The 27,480-nt window shown below is 42.5% G+C and overlaps 1 protein-coding gene across 1 annotated transcript in view; it reads left to right on the top strand.

The window, feature by feature from the left end:
- Positions 1–27,480, top strand: part of ST6GALNAC1 (ST6 N-acetylgalactosaminide alpha-2,6-sialyltransferase 1) — a 52,271-nt gene that overhangs the window by 11,849 nt on the left and 12,942 nt on the right. The window contains exons 2-7 of the mRNA XM_075845239.1: positions 2,078–2,435; positions 5,051–5,219; positions 8,109–8,280; positions 19,791–19,929; positions 21,515–21,618; positions 23,351–23,440. Coding sequence (XP_075701354.1) covers positions 2,078–2,435; positions 5,051–5,219; positions 8,109–8,280; positions 19,791–19,929; positions 21,515–21,618; positions 23,351–23,440 — 1,032 coding nt within the window. The remainder of the gene's footprint in view (positions 1–2,077; positions 2,436–5,050; positions 5,220–8,108; positions 8,281–19,790; positions 19,930–21,514; positions 21,619–23,350; positions 23,441–27,480) is intronic.

Below are 27,480 nucleotides of genomic sequence, written 5' to 3' on the forward strand. Positions count from 1 at the left end.
TAGGATCTTGGAAACTGGGACTGTTTCTGAATATATATCATGAACCATTCCTAGGATCCACTGCACCATAGCGATCCATGGTTGATTTTTTTTTCCTTCTAGCTTACAGATTATTACTGTGGCTTAGATGCATATTTTACTTAAATTAACATGTAATCTGCCCTTGATCCACCCAGGACATCGGCTAGATGACTTTCTCTGTTACTTTCTCCTGACGTTTTAAGGTCCAAAACAAATTCAGAAGGATGTGTCTTTCGAAGCCCAGGGATAACACAAGGGGCAACAGTGGTAGCTATAGCTATGTGATGCCTCTAAAGCTTAAAGGGGTCTCATAGTTTAGAAAACCTATTTTTATATACTCTATTAGAGAATTCTGAGATAATAGAGGGGGCTTCTCTATTCAAGAAACTCATCTCTTGGCCAGAGTTGAGAGCAGTTACAAAGAGTATCTCTTGCTCTGGAGAACTTGCCCTGCATTACACAGGAAACCCATTGAGTTGAATGCATGTAATGCTTCATTTCCCCTGTGGTGGTGCTGCAGGGAAATGTAACAATTACTGGCAGGATTCTCCAAGAATTACAACTAATTGCTGGGGATCTTAGCAGGGGACACTTAGTGGTTCGTTCAGAAAAAATCTGCCTCAAAATTCCTTCAGGAATTTTGACCTGCCTGGGCTTTTTTGACGCACTTTTTGCAGCGTTTTTCGTGGAATTTTTCACCCGCCATTGAGGACCGCAGGTAAAAAAACGCTGTGAAAAATTATTTTTCTGCCTCCCATTAATTTAAATGGGAGGTCAGAGGTGGAACCGTGGCAAGGAAGAATATGCCGCTTTCTTTTCCCCCGAGCGGCATATTATGGTGCTGATTCTGACGTGTTTTCCGCTTCAAAATCAATGGCAAACAGCTCTGTGTGAACAGGGCCTAACAAGTAGGGATTGTTAAAAGCGGAGAACCACTTTAAAGACCATAGGCCATATGTTGTATTTCTGGCATTATGCCAGAAATACGATTCGTCACCATCGATCACTGCTGAGTCCTCTGATTGCCTATAGCGGTTACATGCTATGTGCATGTAAAAAAAACACTTAGAGAGGCGCTGGTGCGACAGAGCTGGATCGCCTGGGCAAGGATAGGTAAGTATTACTTTTTTGGTTTCTTTATTTCATTTCCAATCTCTAAAAAAAATAATCACATCCCGGATAACTCCTTTATATCCGAACCTATTGAAAGGCAGCTATACTGGATTCAGCTACACTCCCTAGTTCTTTTTTGATTCTGCAGTGTCATTTAGGCAACTGTTGGGAATGTATAATATGGTTATATGTACACAGTATCGTTGTACTATTTGGTCACTATAGGTTCCATCATGAAGGGGGAGATTGAGGGTACTGCATGGGGCAGGATGGCTCTGCTTTTGATTATTGAAAATTCTGAACCATTATTTTTATTGACTGATTATTTTATTAGACAAAATCTTTGATAAAAGAAATTAGTACAATAAAACGTTGGTCTACTAGATTTGCGAAGTTTAGATTTAGTAAGAAATCTGCTTGTGAAAGTTTGGTAGTAGTAATACTACACTTTCTGGAATTTTTGTGGTTAGTCTTTCTAAATGTGATTTGTACAAATCTAAACAAGGAGTTAAAATAAATAAATGCACTTCACCACAATTTTGAGCTAGTGAATAAGCTCCAGGGTGTACAATAGAAAAAGCCAAGCTATAAGAAAACAGTGTATTTGCAAACTCCCACTATTCACTGGAAACGAAAGATCTAAACAAATACATCAAATGCGTTTCTATACTTGTATACTTTGTAGGGATCAGGACGATTCACCACTTCTAATTTATGTAAAATGACTTACAAATAACTGCAATATACACTCTTTATTCTGATAATGAATGATAAATAATGGATAGTTAAGAAGATAGATAAAAGATAGATAGATAGATAGATAGATAGATAGATAGATAGATAGATAGATAGATAGATAGATGGAATTTTCCCTTATATAACACTGAACATATTTTTTATATTATTTCACCATGATGATGTTTTGTGTTTTTTTTTTATATAGTGCCGATAAAACTGAAATAGTTGGAGTTCATTTGGAAAATGATGCCATGCCACAGTTTACGGATCCTGTAAAGCCCTTTGAAGACTTTCTGCCCATTACTGCAAGAAAGGAAAAAAAGCCCCGAAACGCAATCTGGGATTTCAAAAACAAAGAAACAGAAATGCCAGATGGATCCACAACAGCAAATCAAGGGCTTCCCAACCAAACTCAGTCCAACTCAAACAGAACAAGTTCGGCTGTTCAGTCAACAACTTTTGGACAAACCACTTGGAAATCTCTTAAGGCAAATGACTTTTCAGCTGAGCCAAAGTGGAAAACTGAGGAGGATTATATCCTGGTCAATTCCTCCCATCAGACTGTGAGTGCTTGTCAAATATCTAGTGCCATATTGTCTAATGCCCGTTACTGGTAGAACTTCCATAAACATCCTTACCCAGGATACACTAGTTCTAGATTTCTTCCAGTGCTGGTACTTGGTGTCCAATAGGCCCTGAAGTACCTTTATTCCCAATTCTAATTTTTAGGGACCTTACTCCCCAGACCATTGTTTGAAGTCAATTAAAGTAACAGAGCTCAATGAGATGCATAACAAGATCCAACATAATATCTTCTGTCTGGGTGCAATGTTCCTGACCAGAAATCTAAGTCTGCCAAGCTTTTCTCACATGTTGAGAAATGCTGTTTCCAGACACTTTAGTGATATCACACTCATTTCGCTTTCCTTCCCCCAGGGCAAATATTTATTTAGCCCTGTAGCTAGATACCCTGACCAAGGCAGGGTGACTAGTTGATGCCCCTTTTGCACCCATCATCCAAGCTACATTCTCTCCCTCGTATATAGTTGACCGCATAATGTTGTTAATGAGAATCTCACTAAGGGCATGTTCACATCAGCGTCCGTTCATGGGTTCCGTCAGACCTTTTCGTCAGAGGAACCATGAAAGGAAAGGCAAACGAAAACCATAAATTCCGTTTGCATTACCATTGATTTCAATGACAATGCTTCTGTTGCAAATGGTTTCCATTTGTTTCTGTTCCGTAAGGTTTTTATGGAAACAATAGCGTAGTCGACTGTCCATAAATGTCCATTGGGGACATTTATGGCATATCTGCAGGATATACCATAAATGTCAGATAGATATGGGTCTAAAATCTGGCACCCACACCTATCTCTAGAATGGGCCCCTTAATCCCCGTTCTACATTTCTCGGTTCCCGCTGCCTCTCGGGCCACATTGAAATGTCCAACCATGCAATCAAGAAAACAGCGTAGCTCGCTGAGCTGCGCTGTTTCCGTAACTCCCATAGAAGTGAATGCCAGTTACAGAAGCAGTGGAGCACATGAGCTACGCTGTTTCTGTAACTGCCATTCACTTCTCTGGGAGTTATGGAAACAGCGCATGCCAGCGAGCTACGCTATTTGCGTCATTTCCGACCATGTAATCAGGAAGTGGCCTGGGAGGCAGCGGGAACCGAGAAAGGTAGAACGAGGTTTAGGTGGCCCCGTTCTAGAGAAAGGTGCGGATCCCAGAAGTGGGATATCCTGCGGATGTCGTAAATGTCCCTGATGGGTAAACCCCTTTAATACACTTTAAGCCCTTCCCGACATTTGACGTATCCATACGCCAAAGTCGGGTAGGGGAAGTATGGAACGGGCTCACGGAGTGAACCCGCTCCATACGATGCCAGTGTTGCTGTATGTTACAGCCGACACTTCAGAGTAACGAGCGCGATCCCGCTCGTTTAACTCGTTAAATGCCTCGGTCAATAGCAACCACAGCATTTAAATTGTTAGAAAGAGGGGGCGACCCCCTCTAACAGCTCATCGCGCCTCCCGCAATGCAATCACGGGGGGGCGATGGTTGCTATGGCTGCCTAGGGGCCTAATGAAGGCCCCCAGGTCCGCCATCTTTGTGCTCTTACTAAGCCCTGCTACCGGCAGGGCTTAATAGTTGCCTGTCAGAATCACGATATACTGCAATACATTAGTATTGCAGTATATCGTGCAAGCGATTTAACGATCGCTGGTTGAAGTCCCCTAGGGGGACTAATAAAAAAAGTAAAAATGGGTAAAAGAAAGTTTTTTTTTAATGTAATTTTTTTTTATTAATAATTAAATGTTAAAAACAAAAACCTTTTCCCATTTTCCCCCTTAGAGCATAGTAAAAATAAATAAATAAACATAATTGGTATCACCGCGTCCGTAAAAGTCTGAACTATTACAATATATCTTTATATATAAAAAATAATTAAAATGGTAAACACCAGAATCTCTATTTTTTGGTCACCTCATCTCTCACAGAAAATGAAATAAAAAGTGATCAAAACGCCGCATGTACACCAAAATTGTATTATTAAAAACTGCAGCTTATCCCGCAAAAAAATAAGCCCTCATACCACTTAATCGACAGAAAAATAAAAAGTTACGGCTCTCGGAATTTGGCGACACAAAATAAATTTTCTTTTTTAAACTTAGGTTTTTACTTGTAAAAGTAGTAAAATATAGAAAAAACTATATATATTTGGTATCGCCATAATCGTATTGACCTGCAGAATAAAGTTAACATGTTGTTTTAATTGCACAGTGAATTCCGTAAAAACGACACGCAGAAACAATGGAGGAATCGCTGTTTTTTTCATTTTCTACCCCACAAATAATTTTTTTCCCGTTTCCTAGTAAATTATATAGCACAATAAATGGGGCTACGAAAAACTACAACTCGTCCCGCAAAAATCAAGCCCTCATAGGACTAAATCAACGGAAAAATAAAAAGTTATGGTTTTTGGAATGTGGGGAGGAAAAAACTAAAATGAAAATATGTAAAAGGGCTGCAGCGGGAAGGGGTTAATACATTGGTAACTGTGTATTCAACAGACATTATTCTGTAAGGTGGTTGTTTCTGTGCGTGGTCAGTTCATGGTGTTCAGTTAATTGTGGTTCATTTGTAAATATGTATCTTGCTTGTGTCCCCAGAGTTGCCCAATATCTATAAAAATTAAAGCTCATAACAACCCTTGGCTAAAACAAAGGTTCCTAGATAAAATCACCATATTTATGGATGGCCGTCATTTCAATGATGAGCAGTGGAAAAGACTGGGGCACTTTATTCCTCCATTTGGCTGGATGGATTTAAAATACCCAGGTAAGTCAACAGTGCTGACATCGTGTTATCATTCCATACATAGTACAATGATGCCTTCATCCTATTGCTCTGTATAAGGAATCTTCTATTAAACTTTGGGAACCCATATTGTTTTGTTTTTTTTACATAAATTGGAAAAAATTACGTGGTGTCCCCGACATTTTTCATAACCAGCTAGGTACAACATAGAAGCAGGCTAGCATTACCAGGGTGGGAAGGGCCACTGTTTTTGGGCTTTCTCCTCCAAATAATACCAGCCTGCGGTCGCCCCAGTGCCCGACCATCACTACAGATGGTCGGGTACTGGATTTTACCCGTCTCTTCCCAGTACCCCTGATGGCAGTGGGTACCAGGGTAATAATGTGGGTTAGTGTTAGGGTTTTACCGGCTAACATTAAGCCCCGCCTTAGTAATGGACGCTGTAAATCAGGCAGCTGCCATTTCTAAGGCGGTAGTAATAAAGTTTAAAAAAATACAAGGACATAGAAAAAATATTTTATTGAAATAAAAAAAAACACACAACACTCGTTAACCATTTTATTGAGGATAAAAAACACTGTCATTGAAGAAGTCCTCGAATCCGAAGAAGTCCAACAACCGAACCTGTAAAAAATTTTTTGTAACACATAAAAAAAGCAAAGCAACTATTATCTTACCTTTTCTGGGTCCAGCAAGCTGGGCCCCATATGTAATCCTATCATGTGTGATACTGTCTGTCGAGCCATTGTATCTAATCTTATCCATAGCTATAGGGTCAGAGTGCTACAGATACATATGCTGTCTCATATATATATATATATACACACGCACACATATTTTCTTTGGGGGGTGGACATATGTTAGTACAAGGATACTTACTGCTGGGACCCTGTATCTAAGCCTATCATGTGTGATACTGCCTGCTGAGGTCATGTATCTAAGGATATGTTCACATCTCACTAATTATTACGCTGTGTTTCCCGGTTTTAGAAACACCCTACATGTGACCCTAATCTTTTGCCTGGGCATTCAACAGGGCTCAGAAGTGAAAGCGTACCATGCAAAATTTAGGCCTAATTTGGCGATTTACAAAGTATTGGTTTGCAATTGCACAGGCTCTGACGTGAAATAATAAAAGAAACCCCTGACAACTGACCCCGTTTTGGAAACTACACCCCTCAAGGCATTTATTAAGGGGTGTAGTGAGCATTTTCACCCCACAGGTCTTTTCCATAAATGATGGCGCTGCGGATGGTGCAAAGTAAAAATTAACATTTTTCCCTAGATATGCCATTTCAGTGGCAAATATGTCATGCCCAGCTTGTGCCACTGGAGACAAACACCCCAAAAATTGTTAAAAGGGTTCTCCCAGGTATGGCAATGCCATATATGTGGAAGTAAACTGCTGTTTCGGCACACTGTAGGGCTCAGAGGGGAGGGAGCACCATTTGACTTTTGGAGTGCGAATTTTGCTTGGTAGAAGTTCTGTTTGGGGTTTTACTGGTATTTCAGTTTATAATGTGGGGGTATATGTAAGCCGGGCAGAGTATAATCAAATAATATAATAATGGGGTAAAAAAATAAATAAAAATAATCCATATATGTGTGTTACGCTGTGAAGCAATCCTTTCTGCAAAGGCCGGTGTCGCACTAATAAATGGTGTCCTTTCTTATCCCCCTTTTGTTACATAATCTGCCCCTTTGCAGTTTGAGTAATTTTGCTGGGAAGTGTTGTCCTGGTATAATACTTCCAGCGGATATGTTTGGGCCCTCCCCTTCCTGGTTCCCTAATCTTAGGGCCTTGATACATCGCCTCTTGAAACAGAAGAAATGTTCCCCTCGGGTCTGTGCAACTGCATATATTTTCCTTTTTTTCTTATTGGAGCCTTAACTTATTTTATTTTTTTGATAGACGTAGCGGTATGAGGGCTGTTTTTTTGTGGAACGAGCCGTAGTTTTTATTGGTACAATTTTGGGGTACATGTGACATTTTGATCACTTTTTATCCTATATTTTGGGAGGCAAGGTGAGCAAAAAACAGCAATTCTGGCATAGTTTTATTTCGGTTTTTTTTTTATACAGCGTTCACCAAGCGTTATAAACTACATGTTAACTTTATTCTGCGGGTCAGTACGATTCCGGCGATACCTAATTTATAGCACTTATTTATGTTTTACAACTTTTTGCACAATAAAATTACTTTTGTAAAAATAATGTATTATTTCTGTTGCCATGTTATGAGAACCATAACGTTTTAATTTTTTAGTCAACTGAGCTGTATTAGGGCTTGTGTTTTGCAAGACGAGCTATAGTTTTTATAGGTACCATTTTTAGATACATGAGATTTTTTGATGACTTTTTATTCCAATTTTTGGAAGGCAAGTTCAAGTTGACCAAAAACAGCAATTCTGACATTGTTTTTTAGGTGTTTTTTTTACGGCGTTCACTCTGCGGGATAAATAACATGACATTTTTATAGTTCAGGCTGTTAAGGACATGGCGATATCAAATATGTATGGTTTATTTTATTTTTTCAATAATAAAGGACTTGATAAGGGAAAAATGGCGATTTTTTTTTTATTACTTGAAACACCACAGGGGTGCCAATATGCTATAAACCACTAAGATGCAGCGATCGCTTTTGATCACTGCACCTAAGGCGTTAATGGCGGGGATCGGAGCTAGCTCCGGTCCCTACCGTTACAGCAGGGTGTCAGCTGTAACATAGAGCTGACACACACCGTTGATTACGCAGGCTTTTGAAAGGCGGGGAGGAAAACACTAGAATTAAAAAACGAAAAATGGCTGCAGCACCAAGGGGCGGGGGGGGGGGCATTATTGATAAGTCTCAATATGTCTTATTAATCATGTAATTCATACTAAACACCATTACCTTTCTCTATTTTCCAGTCGTCGAGGGTGTGGTGTCTCTTCTACCTCATATAGCCAATCAGCAGCTGCTCCTGGCAGAAAAGAGTGGAGAAACTCCAAACTGCGTTACCTGTGCTGTGGTTGGAAATGGGGGAATCCTCAATGCATCTCGGTTGGGAAAAGAGATTGATTTACATGATTATGTTTTTCGGTAAGTTCCTTAAAATACATTTTTACCTTTTTTTTTTTGTTACCATGTTTCTCCAAACAATGGTGGTCTAAGATTACAGGCTTTACAAATATGATCTTCTCAAATGTATCTATAACACATCAGAAGATCATATTGAATGCATTTTTCCTTTAAGAATAGGGGTTTTCACATCAGAGACATTTATGACATAAACAGAGGATATGTCATAAATGTCAGACAGATGCGGGTCCCACCAATCTCTAGAACAGGGTCCCCTAAAACCCGTTCTAGCTTTTTGTGCTCATGCTGACTTTCCAGCCACTTACTAATTACATGGTCGGGAGTTACAGAAACAGCATAGCTTGCTGAGCTACGCTGTTTCTGTAACTCCCATAGAACTGCATAGTAGTTATTGAAAAAGCGTAGCTCGCATGCTTCGTTGCTTCCGTAACTACCATTCACTACCATGGGAGTGACGTAAACAACATAGCTCAGCATGTTACGCTGTTTCCGTAACTCCCAACCATATCCCGACCATGTAATCAGGAAGTGGCCGGGAGTCAGTGTGAACACAAAAAGCTAGAATGGGGTTTAGAGGACCCCGTTCTAGAGATAGGTGTGAATCCCGCATCAATCTGACATTTATGACATGTCATAGTTACATAGTTGGTACGGTCAAAAAAAGACATATGTCTATCAAGTTCAACAAAGGGATGGGAGAAAGGGAAGGGATGAAACAAAAATTCTACACATTGACATAGGAGCTGATATTTTTTCGTTTTAGGAAATTATCTAATACTTTTTTAAAGCCATCTAATGTTCCTGCTGTGGATATTTCATAAATGTCCCTCATGGGAAAACCCCTTTAACATTTAAATACATAAAGTTAATTTAGAGTAACATTACTTGTTTGATAGTCCAGAAATTCTGATAATTTGGCACAGAACTGCAAAATAATCTGAAATTTACCAAGACTGAGTATAAGTCATTTAAAGAGTTATCCGGGACATTAAAATGGACAGGCTGCAGGCATGGGATATGCTAAAATAACAAAATAAGTAATACTCATCGCTACAGTGCCGCAGCTCAGGTGGTCTCCGCTGGTCTGTTTACTTTTACGGGAAGTGATGACGTCCAGTTCCTTCCATGCGACCGCTGCAGCCAATCACTGGCCTTAGTGGTGATGATGACAAAAATGGCGCAGGCTATTCACAATGCTACTATTACTTATTTTGTTTTTCTACCACATTCCCTGCCTGCAGCCTGTTTTATAATTGTCCCAGGCAATTCCTTTAGGCTACATTCACACGACGGTGAAAAACACGGCCGTTTTTAGGACAATGAAGTTCTATGGCTCTATTCACAAGTAACGGAGCTGAGCCTTTACTACTGCTCTGCCCGGGACTTCAGCTCAGCTCCAAACATCACTATCCATATATGGACAGTGATGTCAGAAGGAGAGAAGGAGTCACAGGCAGAGCGCTAGCGGCTCTGCTTCGGGACTAATACTGCAGTGACACCTAGTGGCTGCAAATAACATGGCAGGCATACAACAGATAACACATGGATGCAAGCATCACTCCACACAGGAGTTATAACCTATTTTGAAAATATTTCCTAATAAAAGTTTGTTGTATGTATAAAAGCAGTGCCACTTGATTTTAGCAGTACAGACCAGTCAAACAGGTACTGTACCTGCCACATACATACACTAGATAGCCTTGTCAATGCTTAACCCCTTCCCGCTTTGGCCACTTTTGACCTTCCTGACAGAGCCTCATTGTTGCTAATTGACAACATTTTTGCTAATTAACATCCCCCATATGTCTACTTTAGATTGGCATCGTTTTTTTGAACATCCTTTTATTTTTCTAGGACGTTACAAGGCTTAGAACTTTAGCAGCAATTTCTCACATTTTCAAGAAAATTTCAAAAGGCTATTATTACAGGGGCCAGTTCAGTTGTGAAGTGGCTTTGAGGGCCTTATATACTAGATAATAAGTCACCCCATTTTAAAAATGTAACCCTTCAAAGTGTTCAAAACAGCATTTAGAAATTTTCTATAGACGTTTCACAGGAATCAAAGCAAAGTAGAGGTGAAATTTACAAATTTCATTTGTTTTTGTTGCAGAAAGTTTTACCAGAGAAATGCAACTCAATATTTATTGCCCAGATAGAAATATCCCACATGTGGCCCTAGTGTGCTAATGGACTGAAGCATCGGCCTCAGAAGCAAAGGAGCACCTAGAGGATTTTGGGGCCTTCTTTTTAATAGAATATATTTTAGGCACCATGTCAGGTTTGAAGGCCACTTTGGTGCTAAACAGTGGAAATCCCCCAAAATTAACCCCGTTTTGGAAACTACACCCCTCAAGGAAATTATGGGTACAGTGAACATTTTGACCCCATATGTTTATTGCAGAAATTATTGGAAGTAGGCTGTGAAAATGAAAATCTACATTTTTTCAAAGAAAATGTAGGTTTAGCAAATTTTTTCTCATTTCCACAAGGACTAAAGAAGAAAAAGCACTGCAAAATTTATAAAGCAATTTCTCCTGAGTAAAACAATACCCCACATGTGGTAATAAACGGCTGTTTGGACACACGGCAGGGCTTAGAATGTAAAGAGCGCCATTTGGCTTTTGGAGCTCAAATTTACAAGGAATGGTTTGCGGAGGCCATGTCACATTTGCAAAGCCCCTGAGGGAACAAAACAGAGAAAACGCCCAAAAAGTGACCCCAAACTACACCTCTTGAGGAATTCATCTAGGGGTGTAGTGAGCAATTTGACCCCACAGATGTTTCATAGAATTTATTACAATTGGGCAGTGAAAATAAAAACAGTCAATTTTCTTCAAGACGTAGATTTAGCTCAAAATTTTTCATTTTCTCAACAAAAAAAGGGAAAAAAGCACCGCAACATTTGTAAAGTAATTTCTCCAAAGTACGGCAGTACCCCATATGTGGTCATAAACTACTGTTTGGGCACATGGCAGGGCTCAGAAGGGAAGGAGCGCCATTTGGCTTTTGGAGTACAGATTTTGCTGCATTTGGTTTCTGGTCCCTATGTAGCATTTGCAAAGCCCCTGTGGGACCAAAACAGTGGACACCCCCCAGAAGTGACCCCATTTTGGAAACGAAACCCCTCAAGGTATTCACCTAGGGGTATAGTGAGCATGTTAACCCCGCAGGTGTTTTGCAGAAATTAGTGTGCACTCGATGTTGGCCCAGCTTGTTCCACTGGAGACACACACCAAAATTTTTTAAAAGGGTTCTCCCGGGTATGGCGATGCCATATATGTGGAAGTAAACAGCTGTTTGGGCACACTGTAGTGTTCAGAGGGGGGGGGGGTCGAAATTTGGCTTTTGGAGCGTGGATTTTGCTTGGTAGTAGTTTTGTTTGGAGTTTGTGGGGGTATATGTAAGCTGGACAGAGTACATCAGGGGCATAGTCAGGTGGTATAATAATGGGGTAAAGAAAACCAATAAAATAATCCATAGAGATTTGTTACGCTGTGAAGCAATCCTTTATGCACAGGCCAGTGTCGCTCTGATGAATGTCCTTCCTTATCCCTTTTGGTCCACACTCTGCACCTTTGCAGTTTCGGGAATTTTGCTAGGAAGTGTTGTCCTGGTATAATACGGCCACCCTCGCTTCCAGCAGATATGTTTGGGCCCTCTCCTTCCTGGTTCCCTAATTTTGAGGCCTTGATAATTCACCTCTTGAAACAGAAGAAATGTTCCCCTCGGACCTGCACAACTGTATATTTTTTTATTTCGTGACTTATTGAAGCCTTATCTAATTTTATTTTTTCATTGGCGTAGTAGTATCAGGGCTGTTTTTTTGCGGGGTGAGCTGTAGTTATTATTGGTACCATTTTGGGGTACATTCAACTTTTTGATCTCTTGTTATCCTATTTTTTGGGAGGCCAGGTGACCAAAAAACTGCCATTCTGGCATAGTTTATTAGTGGTTTTTTTTATACAGCGTTTACCATGCCTTATAAATTACATGTCAACTTTATTCTGCGGGTCAGTCCAATTCCGGCGATACCAAATTTATAGCACTTTTTTATGTTTTACAACTTATTGCACAATAAAATTGCCGATCTGCTAGCAACCTCTAAGATGCAGTGATCATCTAATGGGTTAATGGCAGGGATCGGAGCTAGCACCGGTTCCTGCCGATACAGGTGGATGTCAGCTGTAACATACAGCTGACATCTACAGCTGATGACGCCAGTTCAGCTCCTGAGCCGGCGCCATCTTGCCGTCGGCTACGGAAGCCTTTAGGGCCCCGCCTCTGGGCGGGGCCTGAACGGCTTCTGTGCTAGGTAGACCGGCAGGCCAGTATCACGCCTCAGGATGCCATTGCAGCCACCGGAACCCCGGCAATTCCATTGCTGGGGTGCCGATGAGCTGTAAACTCCTTAAATGCAGCGATCGCATTCGACTGCTGCATTTAAGGGGTTAATGGCGGAGATCGAAGCTAATTTCGGTCCCCGCAATTACAGCCGGATGTCAGCTGTAATACACCGATGACATCCGGCGATGATGGCACCGACTCACCTTTTGAGCCGGTGCCATCCATTTGTCATATGGATACGGCAAAATGCGGGAATCACTAGCTTTCCATAACGTATCCATACGACAAATGTCGGGTTAGGGGTTAAAGGGGTTTTCCCATCTTGGACATCTATGACATATCCATAGGATAAATGTCCTTCCTCTGGGACCCGCACATATCTCTAGAACATATCCTGAACCCCATTTTACCTTGTTTGGCTTCCGTTGCTTCCCGGTGACTTCCTGATGAGGTGGTCTGGAGTTATGGAAACAGCCGAGCTTGCTGAGCTATGCTGTTTCCATAACTCCCATTCACTTCTATGGGAGTAACGGAAACAGCATAGCTCAGCGAGCTCGGCTGTTTCCGAAACTCCTGACCACCTTATAAGTAAGTTGCTGGGAGGCGAGCATGGTAGAATAGGGTTCAGGCTGCCCATTTCTAGAGATAGGTGCGGGTTCCAGAGTTGGGACCTGCATCTATCGGACGATTATGGGATATCTTGTGGATACGCCATAAATGTCCAAGATGGGAAAACCCCTTTAATAACAATCAGTGTCTCCCTCCAGGCTCTCTGTCCATATTTAGGAGCATGCTGACTCCTCCTCCCTTAAAGGGCCAATGCATACCAATTCCCCCTTTGCTTTGGTGCTGATCAATTGGGTTCTATAGTTTGCTAGTTCTTCTATGCTGTGATTTCTATTGTATTCTCTGTTGCCGCCCCTGCTTGCACTTGACCTTGCCTGGCCTTGCCTGCCACCTGCTCTGACCTTTTGCCTGATTACCGTGATGACCGTCTGGTGCCTGCCCAGCCCTCTGCTCTTCTAACTGTGAGTGACCATCTGCCGCCTGCCCTAACCTACGCTAAGATCAGACTTTTCATCTTGACTGCTATTATTGTATCTCGTTTGTCCACCTCAGCCGTTGCCAATGTATACTACTCTGGAGTACTCTGGACGAGCGACCTGGGGATTCTAACAGCCGTCCACATCTCTGTAGTGAGGTTAAAGGGCCAATACCTTGCTATCCCTTAGACTCCACTGCCCAGTTCACCCACACACCAAATCCGTTGGATACACAAAGGATTCACACCATCCCCTGTTGGCCACGTAACAATCAGCAACCTCTATGAGCCCCGTGACAGGAGAGCATTGCTTGCCACATACTACTAGCAGGTGATGCTGCTTTTTCATAACATACAGCAGCGGTATTTTATATCAGTAAATCTGTCCTGTATGCACAGGCGTAACTTTAAGTCCTTGGGCCTTAATGCAAAATATGTAGCTCAACCACCACCTATAATGTGCTATTTATATTACTGGTGTCTATTTATGTTACAGAGGAGCCTCTGGGCCCCCCCTGGCACCAGGACCCAGGCGCCACTGCTACCTTTGCACCCTCTATAGCTATGCTCTTGCGTGTACAGATGTAGCAATCCTTAACGCGAGATTTAATTAGTAACATACGATGATGCAAGAAACTTTAACTTGTCAATTTCAATGGCATGTGATATATTAAGTGTCGAGTCAAAGTTTTCTGCATCATGGTGTGTTACATACAAAAAGTTTGTTACATACAAAAGATTGGTTGGCGGCTAGTACCTGTGGCTAGTAGCATTACAAACATTTGCAACCATGCACATACAACATGCCAGAAGCAGAAGGGGAAAAAAAAAAAAAGCACTCCTTTAATAACATCCGATGATAAACTTCAGATTATGGTCAGCTTGATGCTCTGCTATAAGATAAATCCATGTCATTTAATAGTTGTTATATTAAACAACCATTGGACACCTTTGAGGGCATTTTTATTAATAAATAGATTAGTCAGTGTGTTAAGTGTAACTTTGTAATTAGTCTTTATTAAAAAAATCATTTTAATTTTGGAGATACAGCTATGGAGATACCGCGGGACTGACGGACTCAGTGTAAAATGAGCGATACAGCTGTTCTGTATAGAGAATACCGAACAGCTGTATCATTCGTTTTACACTGAATCCATCAGTCCCGCGGACCTGACGTGTTCAGTATCGGCGGGTCCTGCGTGTCTCTGACACACAGACAGGGCCGCCATCAGGAATTTCAGGGCCCCCTACAGCTACATTTTCTGGGCCCCCCTACCGTGGCACCGCCTGTTAACGGTACTCCGTCCAGTACTATATCATGGTACCCAGGGCCGCCATCAGGGGGGGTATTAGGGGTACTGATGTGAGAGGCCCGGCCAAACCTAATTGAAAGGGGGGCCCGGCAAACTGCCGCGACTTGCCTTTGGTAGAAAAAAAACAGGCCCCTGCAATGGGGCCCGTTTTTTTCACCAAAAGAATGTCATGAGCTGCGGGCCCCCCTTTCAATTAGGTTTGGCCGGGCTTCTCACATCAGTACCACTAATACCCCCCCTGATGGCGGCCCTGGGTAGCATGGGGGCCGTCAAACACCGCCGCCCGTGCGACCGATCACGCGCACCACGCAAACTCCCGCGCATGCGCACCGGCGACCGCCTGGAAGCGCGCACCGAATTTTGAGGCAGATTTTGACCTGCCCACACTATCTTGCCGCGTTTTTTGCCTGCGGCGATTGAGGACAGCAGACAGAAAACGCAGCGAAAAATGCATTTTCTGCCTCCCATTGATTTCGATGGGAGGTCAGAGGCAGAACCGCGGCAAGAAAGGATGTGCTGCTTTTTCTTTTTTCCGCGACTGGCTCCCATTGATTTCAGATTAAATCAATGGGAGGCGGTTTTGGAAGTTTTTTGGTGCTGATTCTGACGCAGTGTCCGAGTCAATATCAAGGCCCAAAAACGTTGAACTGGGCCTTATTGTTAGGGCTTATTCAGACGAACGTGTAATACATCCGTGCAACGTGCGTGATTTTCACGCGCCTTGCACGGACCTATGTTACTCTATGGTGCCGTGCAGACTGTCAGTGATTTTCACGCAGCGCGAATCCGCTGCGTAAAACTCACGACATGTCCGATATTTGTGCATTGTTCGCGCATCACGCACCCATTGAAGTCAATGGGTGCGTGAAAATCACGCCCAGCACTTCCGCAGCCGTATAAACTATGAATGAAAACAGAAAAGCACCACGTGCTACAAACATACAAACAGAGTGTCATAATGATGGCGGCTGCGGGAAAATCACACAGCCGCGCATCATACGCTGCTGACACACGGAGCTGTTATGGACCTTTTGCATGCGCAAAACGCCACGTTTTTGCGCGCGCAAAAAGCACACGCTTGTGTAAATCCGGCCTTAGGGTAGGAACACACTAGGCATGAACACTGCGGATTTTATGCAACACATTTTATTGTGGAAAATCCGCAGCGTATTACAGTGGCAGCAGAGGGGATGAGATATGAACAAATCTCATCCACACGCTGCAAAAATAATGGACCTGCAGTGTGACTTTTTGGCTTTTTAAGTCGCATGTCAATGTATTCTGTGGAATCGCCGCTCCTCTGTTGCAGAAATGCTGCGGTTCTGCCGCAAAAATCACAAATGAGAAAAAAAAAAAAAGCCACTTTTTTAAATTTATAAAAAAGTTTAGACTTGCCCCGGCCGTAGTCCTGGTGACGCGATCCTCTATTCTTAGCGTAGCCCCGCCTCCTGTCATGACGTTTCATCCCATGTGACTGCTGCAGCGGTCACATGGTCTACAGCGTCATCCCAGGAGGCGGGGCTACGTTCAGAAGAGAGAGATGCGTTACTTAAACTACGGCCGGGGTAAGTCTAAACTTTTTTTTCCCTGCAGGATTCCCGCAGCGGACATGCCTCACGAAACCTGCGCCACTATTTGGTGCGGTTTTGCTGGCGGAATTCCCTGCGGCTCCCGGGATAAGCTGTGTAGTTTTACTCAGCATATCCGCCTAGTGTGTCCCTTATGATGTCGCTCCTGGAGCTGCTGCCGCTCTCTAAATAGCCAGTTGGTCCAGTAGAATTTGGAATTATTTTTTTTTGTGAACCAGCTTAAAAAAATACAAAACTTTTGTGTTAGGGCCTGTTCACATCACTGTTCGCTTCCGCTCCGGGGTTCCTTCTGAGGTTTCTGTCGGGTGAAACCCGCAACGGAAAGTAAAAGTGATAGCACAGCTTCCGTTTGCATCACCATTAGCGCAGTCGACTGCGCTATTAATTCCGTCCGAAAACCAGCCGGAATGGTGACGAACGGAAACCATTAGCGATGTTTCCGTCACCATTGAGATCAATGGTGACTGAAACGGAAGCTGTGCTGTCACTTTCACTTTCCGTTGCGGGGTTCACCCGACAGAAACCTCAGACGGAACCCCGGAGCGGTGGTTCGTCACCATTCCGGCTGGTTTTCGGACGGAATTAATAGCGCAGTCGACTGCGCTAATGGTGATGGAAACGGAAGCTGTGCTATCACTTTCACTTTCCGTTGCGGGGTTCACCCGACAGAAACCTCAGACGGAACCCCGGAGCGGAAGCGAACAGTGATGTGAACAGGCCCTAACACAAAAGTTTTGTATTTTTTTAAGCTGGTTCACAAAAAAAAATAATTCCAAATTCTACTGGACCAACTGCCTATTTAGAGAGCGGCAGCAGCTCCAGGAGCGACATCATAAGGGACACACTAGGCGGATATGCTGAGTAAAACTACACAGCTTATCCCGGGAGCCGCAGGGAATTCTGCCAGCAAAACCGCACCAAATAGCGGCGCAGGTTTCGTGAGGCGTGTCCGCTGCGGGAATCCTGCAGGGAAAAAAAAGTTTAGACTTGCCCTGGCCGTAGTCCTGGTGACGCATCTCTCTCTTCTGAACGTAGCCCCGCCTCCTGGGATGACGCTGTAGACCATGTGACCGCTGCATCAGTCACATGGGATGAAACGTCATGACAGGAGGCCGGGCTGCGCTAAGAATAGAGGATCGCGTCACCAGGACTACGGCCGGGGCAAGTCTAAACTTTATCAATTTAAAAAAGTACCTTTTTTTTCTTCTCTTGTGTGATTTTTGCGGCAGAATCGCAGCATTTCCGCAACAGAGGAGCAGCGATCCCACAGAATACATGGACATGCTGCGGCTTAGAAAGCCAAAGCCACACTGCAGGTCCATTATTTTTGCAGCGTGTGGATGAGATTTGTTCATATCTGACCCACTCTGCTGCGACTGTGATACGCTACGGATTATCCACAATAAAATGTGTTGCATAAAATCCGCAGTGTTCATGCCTAGTGTGTTCCTACCCTAAGGCCGGATTTACACAAGCATGTGCTTTTTGCACGCGCAAAAAACGTGGCGTTTTGCGCATGCAAAAGGTCCATAACAGCTCCGTGTGTCAGCAGCGTATGAAATCACGCCCAGCACTTCCGCAGCCGTATAAACTATGAATGAAATTAGAAAAGCACCACGTGCTACAAACATACAAACAGAGTGTCATAATGATGGCGGCTGCGCGAAAATCACGCAGCCGCCATCATTATGACACTCTGTTTGTATGTTTGTAGCACGTGGTGCTTTTCTAATTTCATTCATAGTTTATACTGCTGCGGAAGTGCTGAGCGTGATTTTCACACACCCATTGACTTCAATGGGTGCGTGATGCGCGAACAATGCACCAATATAGGACATGTCGTGAGTTTTACGCAGCGGACACACGCTGCGTGAAAATCACTGACAGTCCGCACGGCACCATAGAGTAACATAGATCCGTGCGAGGCGCGTGAAAATCACGCACGTTGCACGGACGTATTACACGTTCGTCTGAATAAGCCCTAACAATAAGGCCCAGTTCACAGAGTTTTTGGGCCTTGATATTGACTCGGACACTGCGTCAGAATCAGCACCAAAGAACTTCCAAAACCGCCTCCCATTGATTTAATCTGAAATCAATGGGAGCCAGTCGCGGAAAAAAGAAAAAGCAGCACGTCCTTTCTTGCCGCGGTTCCGCCTCTGACCTCCCATCTAAATCAATGGGAGGTAGAAAATGCATTTTTCGCTGCGTTTTTTGTCTGCTGTCCTCAATCGCCGCGAGCAAAAAACGCAGCAAAAAAACGCAGCAAGATAGTGTGGGCAGGGCAAAATCTGCCTCAAAATTCTTTAAGGAATTTTGAGGCAGATTTTTTTTTGCCTGCAAAATACTGTGTAAACAGGGCCATACATAAACAACACTTTGAGATAATTTACTCACTGTGTCAGAAGAGCTGCTCCCACTCCAGTCCTCTTCCGGCGATGTCTTCCAGGGGAGGTCTTCGGTCCAGACGTCCAGTCCTTCACCTCCAGCCAGGCTCCAGGTAAGTTTTGTCCATGTGTGTCCGCGGCTGCGCGCGCTTCGTTCGCGGGTGCGCGCGCGGCCGGTCGCGGGTGCGCGCGCTTCGTTTGCGGGTGCGTGCGCGGTCGATCGCGGGTGCGCGCGCGGGCGGTCTCCAGTGCGGGCGTTCGTGGATGCGCGCTTGCGAGTGCGCACGCGCGGCAGTTTCATTGTGCGCGCGATCGGGTGCGCGCGAGGGCGGACGGTTTGACGGCCCCCCATGACGGCCCCCCAGCAGCAGCAGCAGCTCACGACATTCTTTTGGTGAAAAAAACGGGCCCCATTGCAGGGGCCCGTTTTTTCCTACCAAAAGAATGTCGAGGCAGTTGCCGGGCCCCCCTTTCAATTAGTTTTGGCCGGGCCCCTCACACCACTACCCCTAATACCCCCCTGATGGCGGCCCTGCACACAGAATCCACCTGTAATTGATAACATGTAAGTCATGACCTTAGATGTGATCCATTACAGATGGATCCTGCGTTTCACAGACACGCAGGACCCGCAGTCACCGAACCTGTCAGGTCCGAAGGATACAACTGCTCTGTATAGAGAATAGAAAGAGAAAACAATTTTTTTAAATAAAGAATAATTACAAAACACACTGACCTATTTATTAAAAAAAATAAAAAAATAAAATGCCCTCGAAAGTGTTCATAGCCGTTAACTGTTCATTTCCGTAACCAATTAATTATTCATTCTTTTTAGGGTCAATGGAGCGGTGATTAAAGGATACGAGGATGATGTGGGAAAGCGGACCTCATTCTATAGCTTTACTGCGTTCACCATGCTATCGTCCCTCCTTATTCTAAAAAATAGAGGATTCTCCACTATTCCCCAGGATAAGGTGAAGTCTAAATCAGTAGTAAGATTAAAATGGATAAATATTAGTCAGAGTGTTCTATGATTAGTAACATTTTCTATAGAGATCTATCATGGTTGAGGAAGGCTAGATGACGTCTACTCATTTGAACATTGAACTGGCATTGAATATTACAGTATTAGCTTTAAGTATTTTGCTTTAATATCAGGAAATTCTCACTAGGTCCATTAATTACCTTCTGTCAAAATTCCATTAAAGCATTTCTGGGTTATATTCCTTTTTTTGGGAGGAAGCCCTAGTGGCAGCCTATAGGGCCATCATTACTTTTTTACAAAATTTTTATAGACGAAAATCTGTACATTTATGCAGTATTCCTGCTCCCATATCATGGCATAACTAGGAAGATCAGTATCAGACTGGGGTTACTTGGACCCACCAGAGGAAAAGATTGTGAGGTCCCACCATCAATCTATACAGAACAGGTACACGTCCACTTTTGATCACTTTCTAAATGATGATGTTATCATTGTGCACGCCAATCATACCATTAACAAATTCTAAAAAGTTATTTGTTAATCAACCCATAAGACATAGAGGCAAACGACTAGCTCCAAAGTACGCTCCAAATGGGGCATCTTCTGCTGGACCTATGGGGCCCATTATTGTGTCGGAAATTGGGTTCAGCAGAGGAGGCGGACGTGTTTTGATAAATTTATTGCATTTTCTGATGTCTGTGTGCCATAAAGGGAAGTCTCTTTAAAGAAATAAAGCACACAATGGCGCAACATATGGATTCATCTACTGATAAATAGGAGAGGCAGATAAGTGAGAGGAGAACACTCACCTGGCGGAGTCATGCTGGGGGCACGACAAACTGGTAGTGAAAAAGATGTACAGTATATATAGTCCAAGTTCTGGTTCGGGAGAATGCTAGCCATGGGTCTTTCTGGGTGAAGAGCTTGTCCCAGACAGAGACTAAGCGGTATCGAATGCTGAGATGCCAATAGAATATTCTGAGTGCAAGACGGCAAAAAATTACTCTTTACGAAGGCGCTGTTCCCTTTGTGGCATTAAGGATGATCCTTATGTAAAATTGCTTGATGAAGGAGCCGGTCCGGCTTTGATATGCGTTGCATGTTACGATATTGATAACAGGTTAACATTTGCATGACTCCAGAGGATCATCCTTAATCCAAAGGGAACAGCACCTTCGAAAAGGGTAATTTTTCTTCGTCTTGCACTCAGAATATCCTAGTGCATCTCAACATTCAATACTGCGTATAAAGGGAAATATACTCCAGCTACAAGCTAGTAAATTTGTCGGGGTATAAGTGGCCCCCCCTTCTGCTTTGCCCCTCCCACTGTTTTGCTAAAGTGGTGTTAGCGGTGCAAACGGATCAAAGGTTGCATTTTTTGGCGCACATTGCCACTTTCAATGCATTTGGGACTTTTCTATGCCAGAAAACTGGCGTAGAACATTTCATAAATTCCCCACTCGGAATCGTACCACAGTGGCACATTTCATAGGAATACCACCTGCCCTAATACATAGTTAATGAGGGCAATTAGGTAGATTGGATATTAACACGTTCCTTTGTGGGTTTCCCAGGAGACAAAGTACATTCTTTTCTCTGAAGGACAGAGAGACTACGAGTGGTTGAAAGCATTACATCAGAACAAAGAGCTCGGCAGAGGTCTTCTGCAGCAGCACAGGTTCGTTGCTTGTTACCCATCAAATGCTTTCTGTGGGACTAGCCATCCATATAACATTCTTCTAGTGATCGAATTCATTCTCTACTCTGTACAATAGAATATCTGATCAATCACCTATGCTACATGGATTTAGTTACGGCTTCCTGCAAATCTGAAGTTTCAGCCTCCCACATTAACCTAAGTGAATCTGTCATGTGAAAACCAAATTAGACCTTGGTGCTTATGCTAAATGTATCCGTTTATTACACGTATCATTGATGTCATATATGTTATAAAGATTGTTGATGATATAAACCGAAAAAAGTAATTGTAATGTCTACATAACAGAAATGATCAATTTAGTAAATTTGCTTGTATTGTTTTAAGTTTTTGTCACTCGTCGTAAATGCTATGATTAAACGCATTTAAGTTAGTTTATTCCTAACATTTTCGACAACCGACAAAACCTTAAAATAAGTCCCATAGACTGTTACAAAAGACGGAGCAAAATTACCAAATTGGAAATTTTAGTTATGTAGACATTAGAATTATTTTTTTCTGGTCATATCGTCAACATTTTTCATTACATATGTGACATATGCGTATTATATATGTAAAAGTTATATTCATTTAGTATAAGCATCGAGGTCTAGATTGGTGTATGAACATGTTTCGACATGGAAAATCATACCTTTTGTTGCCGACAGGGCCGCCATCAGGGCAGTACTACTGGTACTGCCATCAGGGGCCCGGTCACATGGCTGAAAAAAAGGGGCCGGTCCGACTCGCGGCATCCCTTACCCCACTCGCTGTAGAAAGGCTCTAGTGTGTGAAGCCGAAACGTCGCACCAGGGCGAATAAAATGGCTCTTTATTTTTATCTACGTTTGGAGTACTGCCTGTTTTTGAATATTATCTATCTATCTATCTATCTATCTATCTATCTATCTATCTATCTATCTATCTATCTATCTATCTATCTAAACAAAAAATCCAAAATTCCAGCAGCATAGGCAGCTTGTGGTTGCAGGCCCTGGGGAACAGACCCGCGTCCCGTATATACACACCAAAGAAATAGGCAGCACTCCGTAGTTCAAGTGAAAATTTCAGGGGTACTTTATTACCCTCAGTGTAACGTTTCAGCTCCTCACACTGGAGCCTTGAGTCCATAATAAAGATATTATAATAATCATCTATCTATCTAAATGCAGATTTTGGGTCATATTGTGTCAAAGATTATTATTATTTCTATCTATCTATCTATCTATCTATCTATCTATCTATCTATCTATCTATCTATCTATCTTGATATATAGTATAGTTTTAGGTGATATATAGTATCGTTTTGGAGCTATGCGGCGACTTTGGCCACGACACAAGTTGCATGGCCAAAGATTACTATGTTCCGTAGCCTACATGGCAAGTAATCACAGCGAATGTGGTCGCAAGCATTTTATTTGCGATGTAGGCTACTGGACAAAGCAATTTTTGGCCATGAAATCTTTGTCATGGCCAAGGTGGTTGTGAAGCCCCAGCCTAGAACTATACTATATGTCAATATATATGAGACAGACAGACAGCCTGTGCCAGCTTATATTTACAGTGTCAGACGTGGTGAAGTTGTCAGGTAATTTTAATACTTACACACAAGCAAAGCCATATAGGCAACTCAAAGAGACAGTGTCACCTCTGGATGGCACGTAAGCGTTCTGTATTATGTACACACATTCATGGCGCCTCACATTTCTCTTTAGACTTTTTCCCCGGAATGACTTTGGGAACAGTTTTGACTTTAAGAAGTTGTTAGTTGTACATCCAGATTTTGCACGGTACTTGAAGAACAGGTAAGACCAACTTCAATACTAAACAATTTCTGGTCAAACTACATGAAGTCCCATTTCTGTATTACAACTATTTCCATTTGTAATGAATAGCCCTGGAGAACAAGAAAAAATATCACTTGCATTTTAATCTCTTCAAATTAGTTTTACCATTGCCTTTAGAATATACCCAATTAAAAAAACAATTATTGTAAACATGACATAGACAGGATGGTAAAACATACACTATAATAGACAAAAGTCTGGGGACAGCTACACATTACACCTACGGGAGCATTTATGAAATAGCATTCTAAATCCATAGACATTAATATGTAGTTGGTCCCCCGTTTGCATCCAAAACAGCTTCCACTCTTCTGGGAAGGCTTTCTACAGGATTTCGGAGTGTGTCTGTGGGAATTTTTGCCCATTCATATAGTAGAGCATTTGTGAGGTCAGACAATGATGTTGGATGAGAGTGCCTGACTCTGAATCTCCATTCTAGTTCATCCCAAAGGTGTTTGATGGGGTTGAGATCAGAGCTCTGTGTGGGCCAGTCAAGTTCTTCCACACCAAACTCACCTGACCATGCCTTTATGGAACTTGCTTTGGGCACTGGTGCACAGTCATGCTGGAAAAGAAAAGGGCCTTCCCCCAAACTGTTCCCACAAAATTGGAAGCATACAATTGTCCAAAATGTTTTGGTATGATGAAGCATTAAGATTTCCCTTCACTGGAACTAAGGGGCCTCGGCCAACCCCGAAAAACAACCCTATGTAATTATCCCTCAGCCATCAAACTAAACAGTTGGGACAATGCATTCAGATGGGTAATGTTCTACAGGCATTCGCCAAATCCCAACTAGTTCATAAGACTTATAAACCAACAAAGACTACCCTACACGCTATAATGAAAAATGCCCATCGATTTGTAGAGAAAAAGACAAAATCTTTATTAAGACACAGAACAGTTGTACATACCATTTAAAAAAAAACACCCATAAAAACACATGTACACAAAGTACAAAAAGAGGACAGTGTATATCATAAGGCAGGGTATGTATGGTGGTCACACAGGTCAATAATTGCAAATATCAAAACCACAGTTACACCATTACAATGTCAGCACAAGTAGTTTACAAAAACTGAGACCATATATCGCACAAGACCTCACCCACCATAAGCCATCGTAACTGCCGATACACTGTCCAAAACCCCAACGCGCGTTTCGCACCTGGCTTCATCAGACTATTAGATAGAGAAGCATGATTTGTCACTCCAGGGAACACGTTTCCACTGCTCCAGAGTCCAGTGACGGCGTGCTTTACACCATGGCATCCGACGCTTGGTATTGTGCTTAATGATGTAAGATTTACATGCAGCTACTCCGTCATGGAATCCCATGCCATGAAGCTCCTGGCGTACAGTATTTTTGCAGCTGTTAATGCCAGAGGACGTTTGGAACTCTGCAGTTATTGAGTCAGCAGAAAAAGTTGGTGACTTTTATGTACTATGCGCCCCAGCACTCGGCAACCCAGCTCTGTAACTTTACCTAGTCTAACATTTCGTGGCTGAGTTGCTGTGGTTCCTAAATGCTTCCACTCTGTAATAATACCACTCATAGTTGATCGTGGAATATCTAGGAGGAATGAAATTTCGCAAATTGACTTGTTGCAATGATGGCGTCCTATTACAGTACCATGCTGGAATTCCGTGATCTCTTTAGAATGACCCATTATATCACAAATGTTTGTAAAGGCAACTGCATGGTTAGGTGCTTGATTTTATACACCTGTGGCAATGGGACTGAATGAAACATCTGAATTCTATGATTAAGAGGTGTGTCCCAACACTTTTGTCCACATAGTGTATGCTATATGGCCAAACGTATGTGTACACACTTCCTAATTATTAAGTTCAGGTGTTTCAGCCACACCTATTGCAAACAGGTGAATGAAATCAAACACACAGCCATTCAATCTCCATAGACAAACATTAGTATTAGTATCGGTAGCAGGTGGGGGGGAATATGGAGCTGGCTAACGGACGGAGCCTGCTACATAAGGTGAGCATGTTGGCTGTATGATACAGCTGACACTTCACTGTTACAAGCAGGAGCCAGCTCATTTAAACCATTAGATGCCGCGGTCAATAGCGACCGTGGCATCTAAGCTATTAGATGGAGATCGCGGGGTGCTGTTGGTTGTTCCCGTCGAGGGTCCCCAGGTCTGCCAACTTTGTACACCTATAAATCCCTGCCAGAGGCAGGGCTTACTAGGAACCTGTAATGATCACGATATACTACAATACATTAGTATTTTTTTTTTTATTTATTTTTTTTAAAAGGATCAGTTAAAAAATGTTTTCTTTAATATGTAAAAAACTAAAAATAACTTTTTTCAATTTTCCCACAAAAGCAATGTAAAAATTAACATAACTGGTATTGCCACGTCCGTTAAAGTCCGAACTATTACAATATAACATTATTTAACCTGCAAGGTGAACGCCGTAAAAAAATGAAAAAAATAAATAAACCGCCAGATTCGCTGTTTTTTGGTCAACTTATCTCCTACAAAAAAGGGAATAAAAAGTGATCAAAAAGTCGTATGTACCCCAAGATTGTGTAAAAAACAAAATAAAGCTCAGCCAGCAAAAAAAATAAGCCCTCACATCGCTCAATTGACGTAAAATTAAAAAAGTTATGGCTCTCAGAATATCGCGACACAAAACAAATTGTATTTTTAACAATTCATTTTTTCCTTGTAATAGTAGTAAAACATAGAAAACTATATAAATTTGGTATAGCCGTAATTTTATTGATTTATGGAATAAAGTTAGTCATTTTTACCGCATGGTGAACGCCAAAAAACGAAACCCAAAATATTGTGAAGGAATCACAGTTTTTTGCACATTCAACATTTCTCAGTGCATTATATGATACAATAAATGGTACCGTGAAAAACTACAACTCGTCTCTCAAAAAACAAGCCCTCGTGTGGCTATATCGGCGTAAAGATAAAAAAGTTATGGCTTTCAGCAGGAAAAAACGAAAATCTTAAAAATGGCTGCGAATGGAAGGGGTTAAACATGGCACTCTCATAGGATGCCACCTTTGGCACAAGTCAGTTTGTAAAATTTCTAATCTGCTATATCTGTACCTGGTTAATGGTAAGTGTCATTATTGTGGAAGCATTTAGGCTCAGCCATGAAGCACTAGACTATGTAAACTCACAGAGAGTGGCCACCGAGCGTTGTAGCGCATGGTGCGTGAAAATCACCTATCTTCTGTTGCATCCCTTTCTACAGAGATCCAAACTAATTCTGGAAATGACATCACCACAAGAACTTTGCGTCCCAAGCTTAATGAAATGGATTTCCATGGTGGAGTAGCTGCATATAAGGCTAAGATCACTATGCACAATACCAAGCGTCGGTAGAGCGGTGTAAAGCCCGCCACTACTGGACTCTGGAGTAGTGGAAACATGTTCTCTGGGGTGATAAATCACGTCTCACTATCTGGCAATCTGATAGATGAATCTGGGTTTGGCAGATGCCAAAAGAACGTTACCTACCGGAATGCATCGTGCATACTGTGAAATTTGTTTGTGAAAGGATAATGGTTTTGGGCTGCTTTTCATGGTTTGGGGCTAGGCTCCTTAGTTCCAGTAAAGGATAATGTTAATGCTACATCATACAAAGACATTTCAGACAGTTGTATGCATCCAACTTTGTGGCAACAGCTTGGGGAAGGCCCTTTTTCTGTTCCAGCCTGGCTGTGCCCTAGGGCCATGGTTTGCCAAGTTTGGTGTGGAGGAACTGGAGTGGTCTGCACAGAGCCCTGACCTCAACCGCATCAAAACACCTTTTCGGATGTATTGGAAACTAATTATGAGCCAGACCTTCTCGTCCAACATCAGTGTCTGACCTCACAAATGCTCTTTTGGCTGAAAGGGGACAAGTTCCCACAGACACTCTCCAAAACCTTGTAAAAAGCCTTCCTAGAAGAGTAGAGGATGTTATAGCAGCAAAAGGGGGTCCATCTCTATATTAACGTCCATGATTTTG

The sequence above is a fragment of the Rhinoderma darwinii genome, chromosome 13 (assembly GCF_050947455.1).
Source record: "Rhinoderma darwinii isolate aRhiDar2 chromosome 13, aRhiDar2.hap1, whole genome shotgun sequence".
Lineage (NCBI taxonomy): Eukaryota > Metazoa > Chordata > Amphibia > Anura > Rhinodermatidae > Rhinoderma > Rhinoderma darwinii.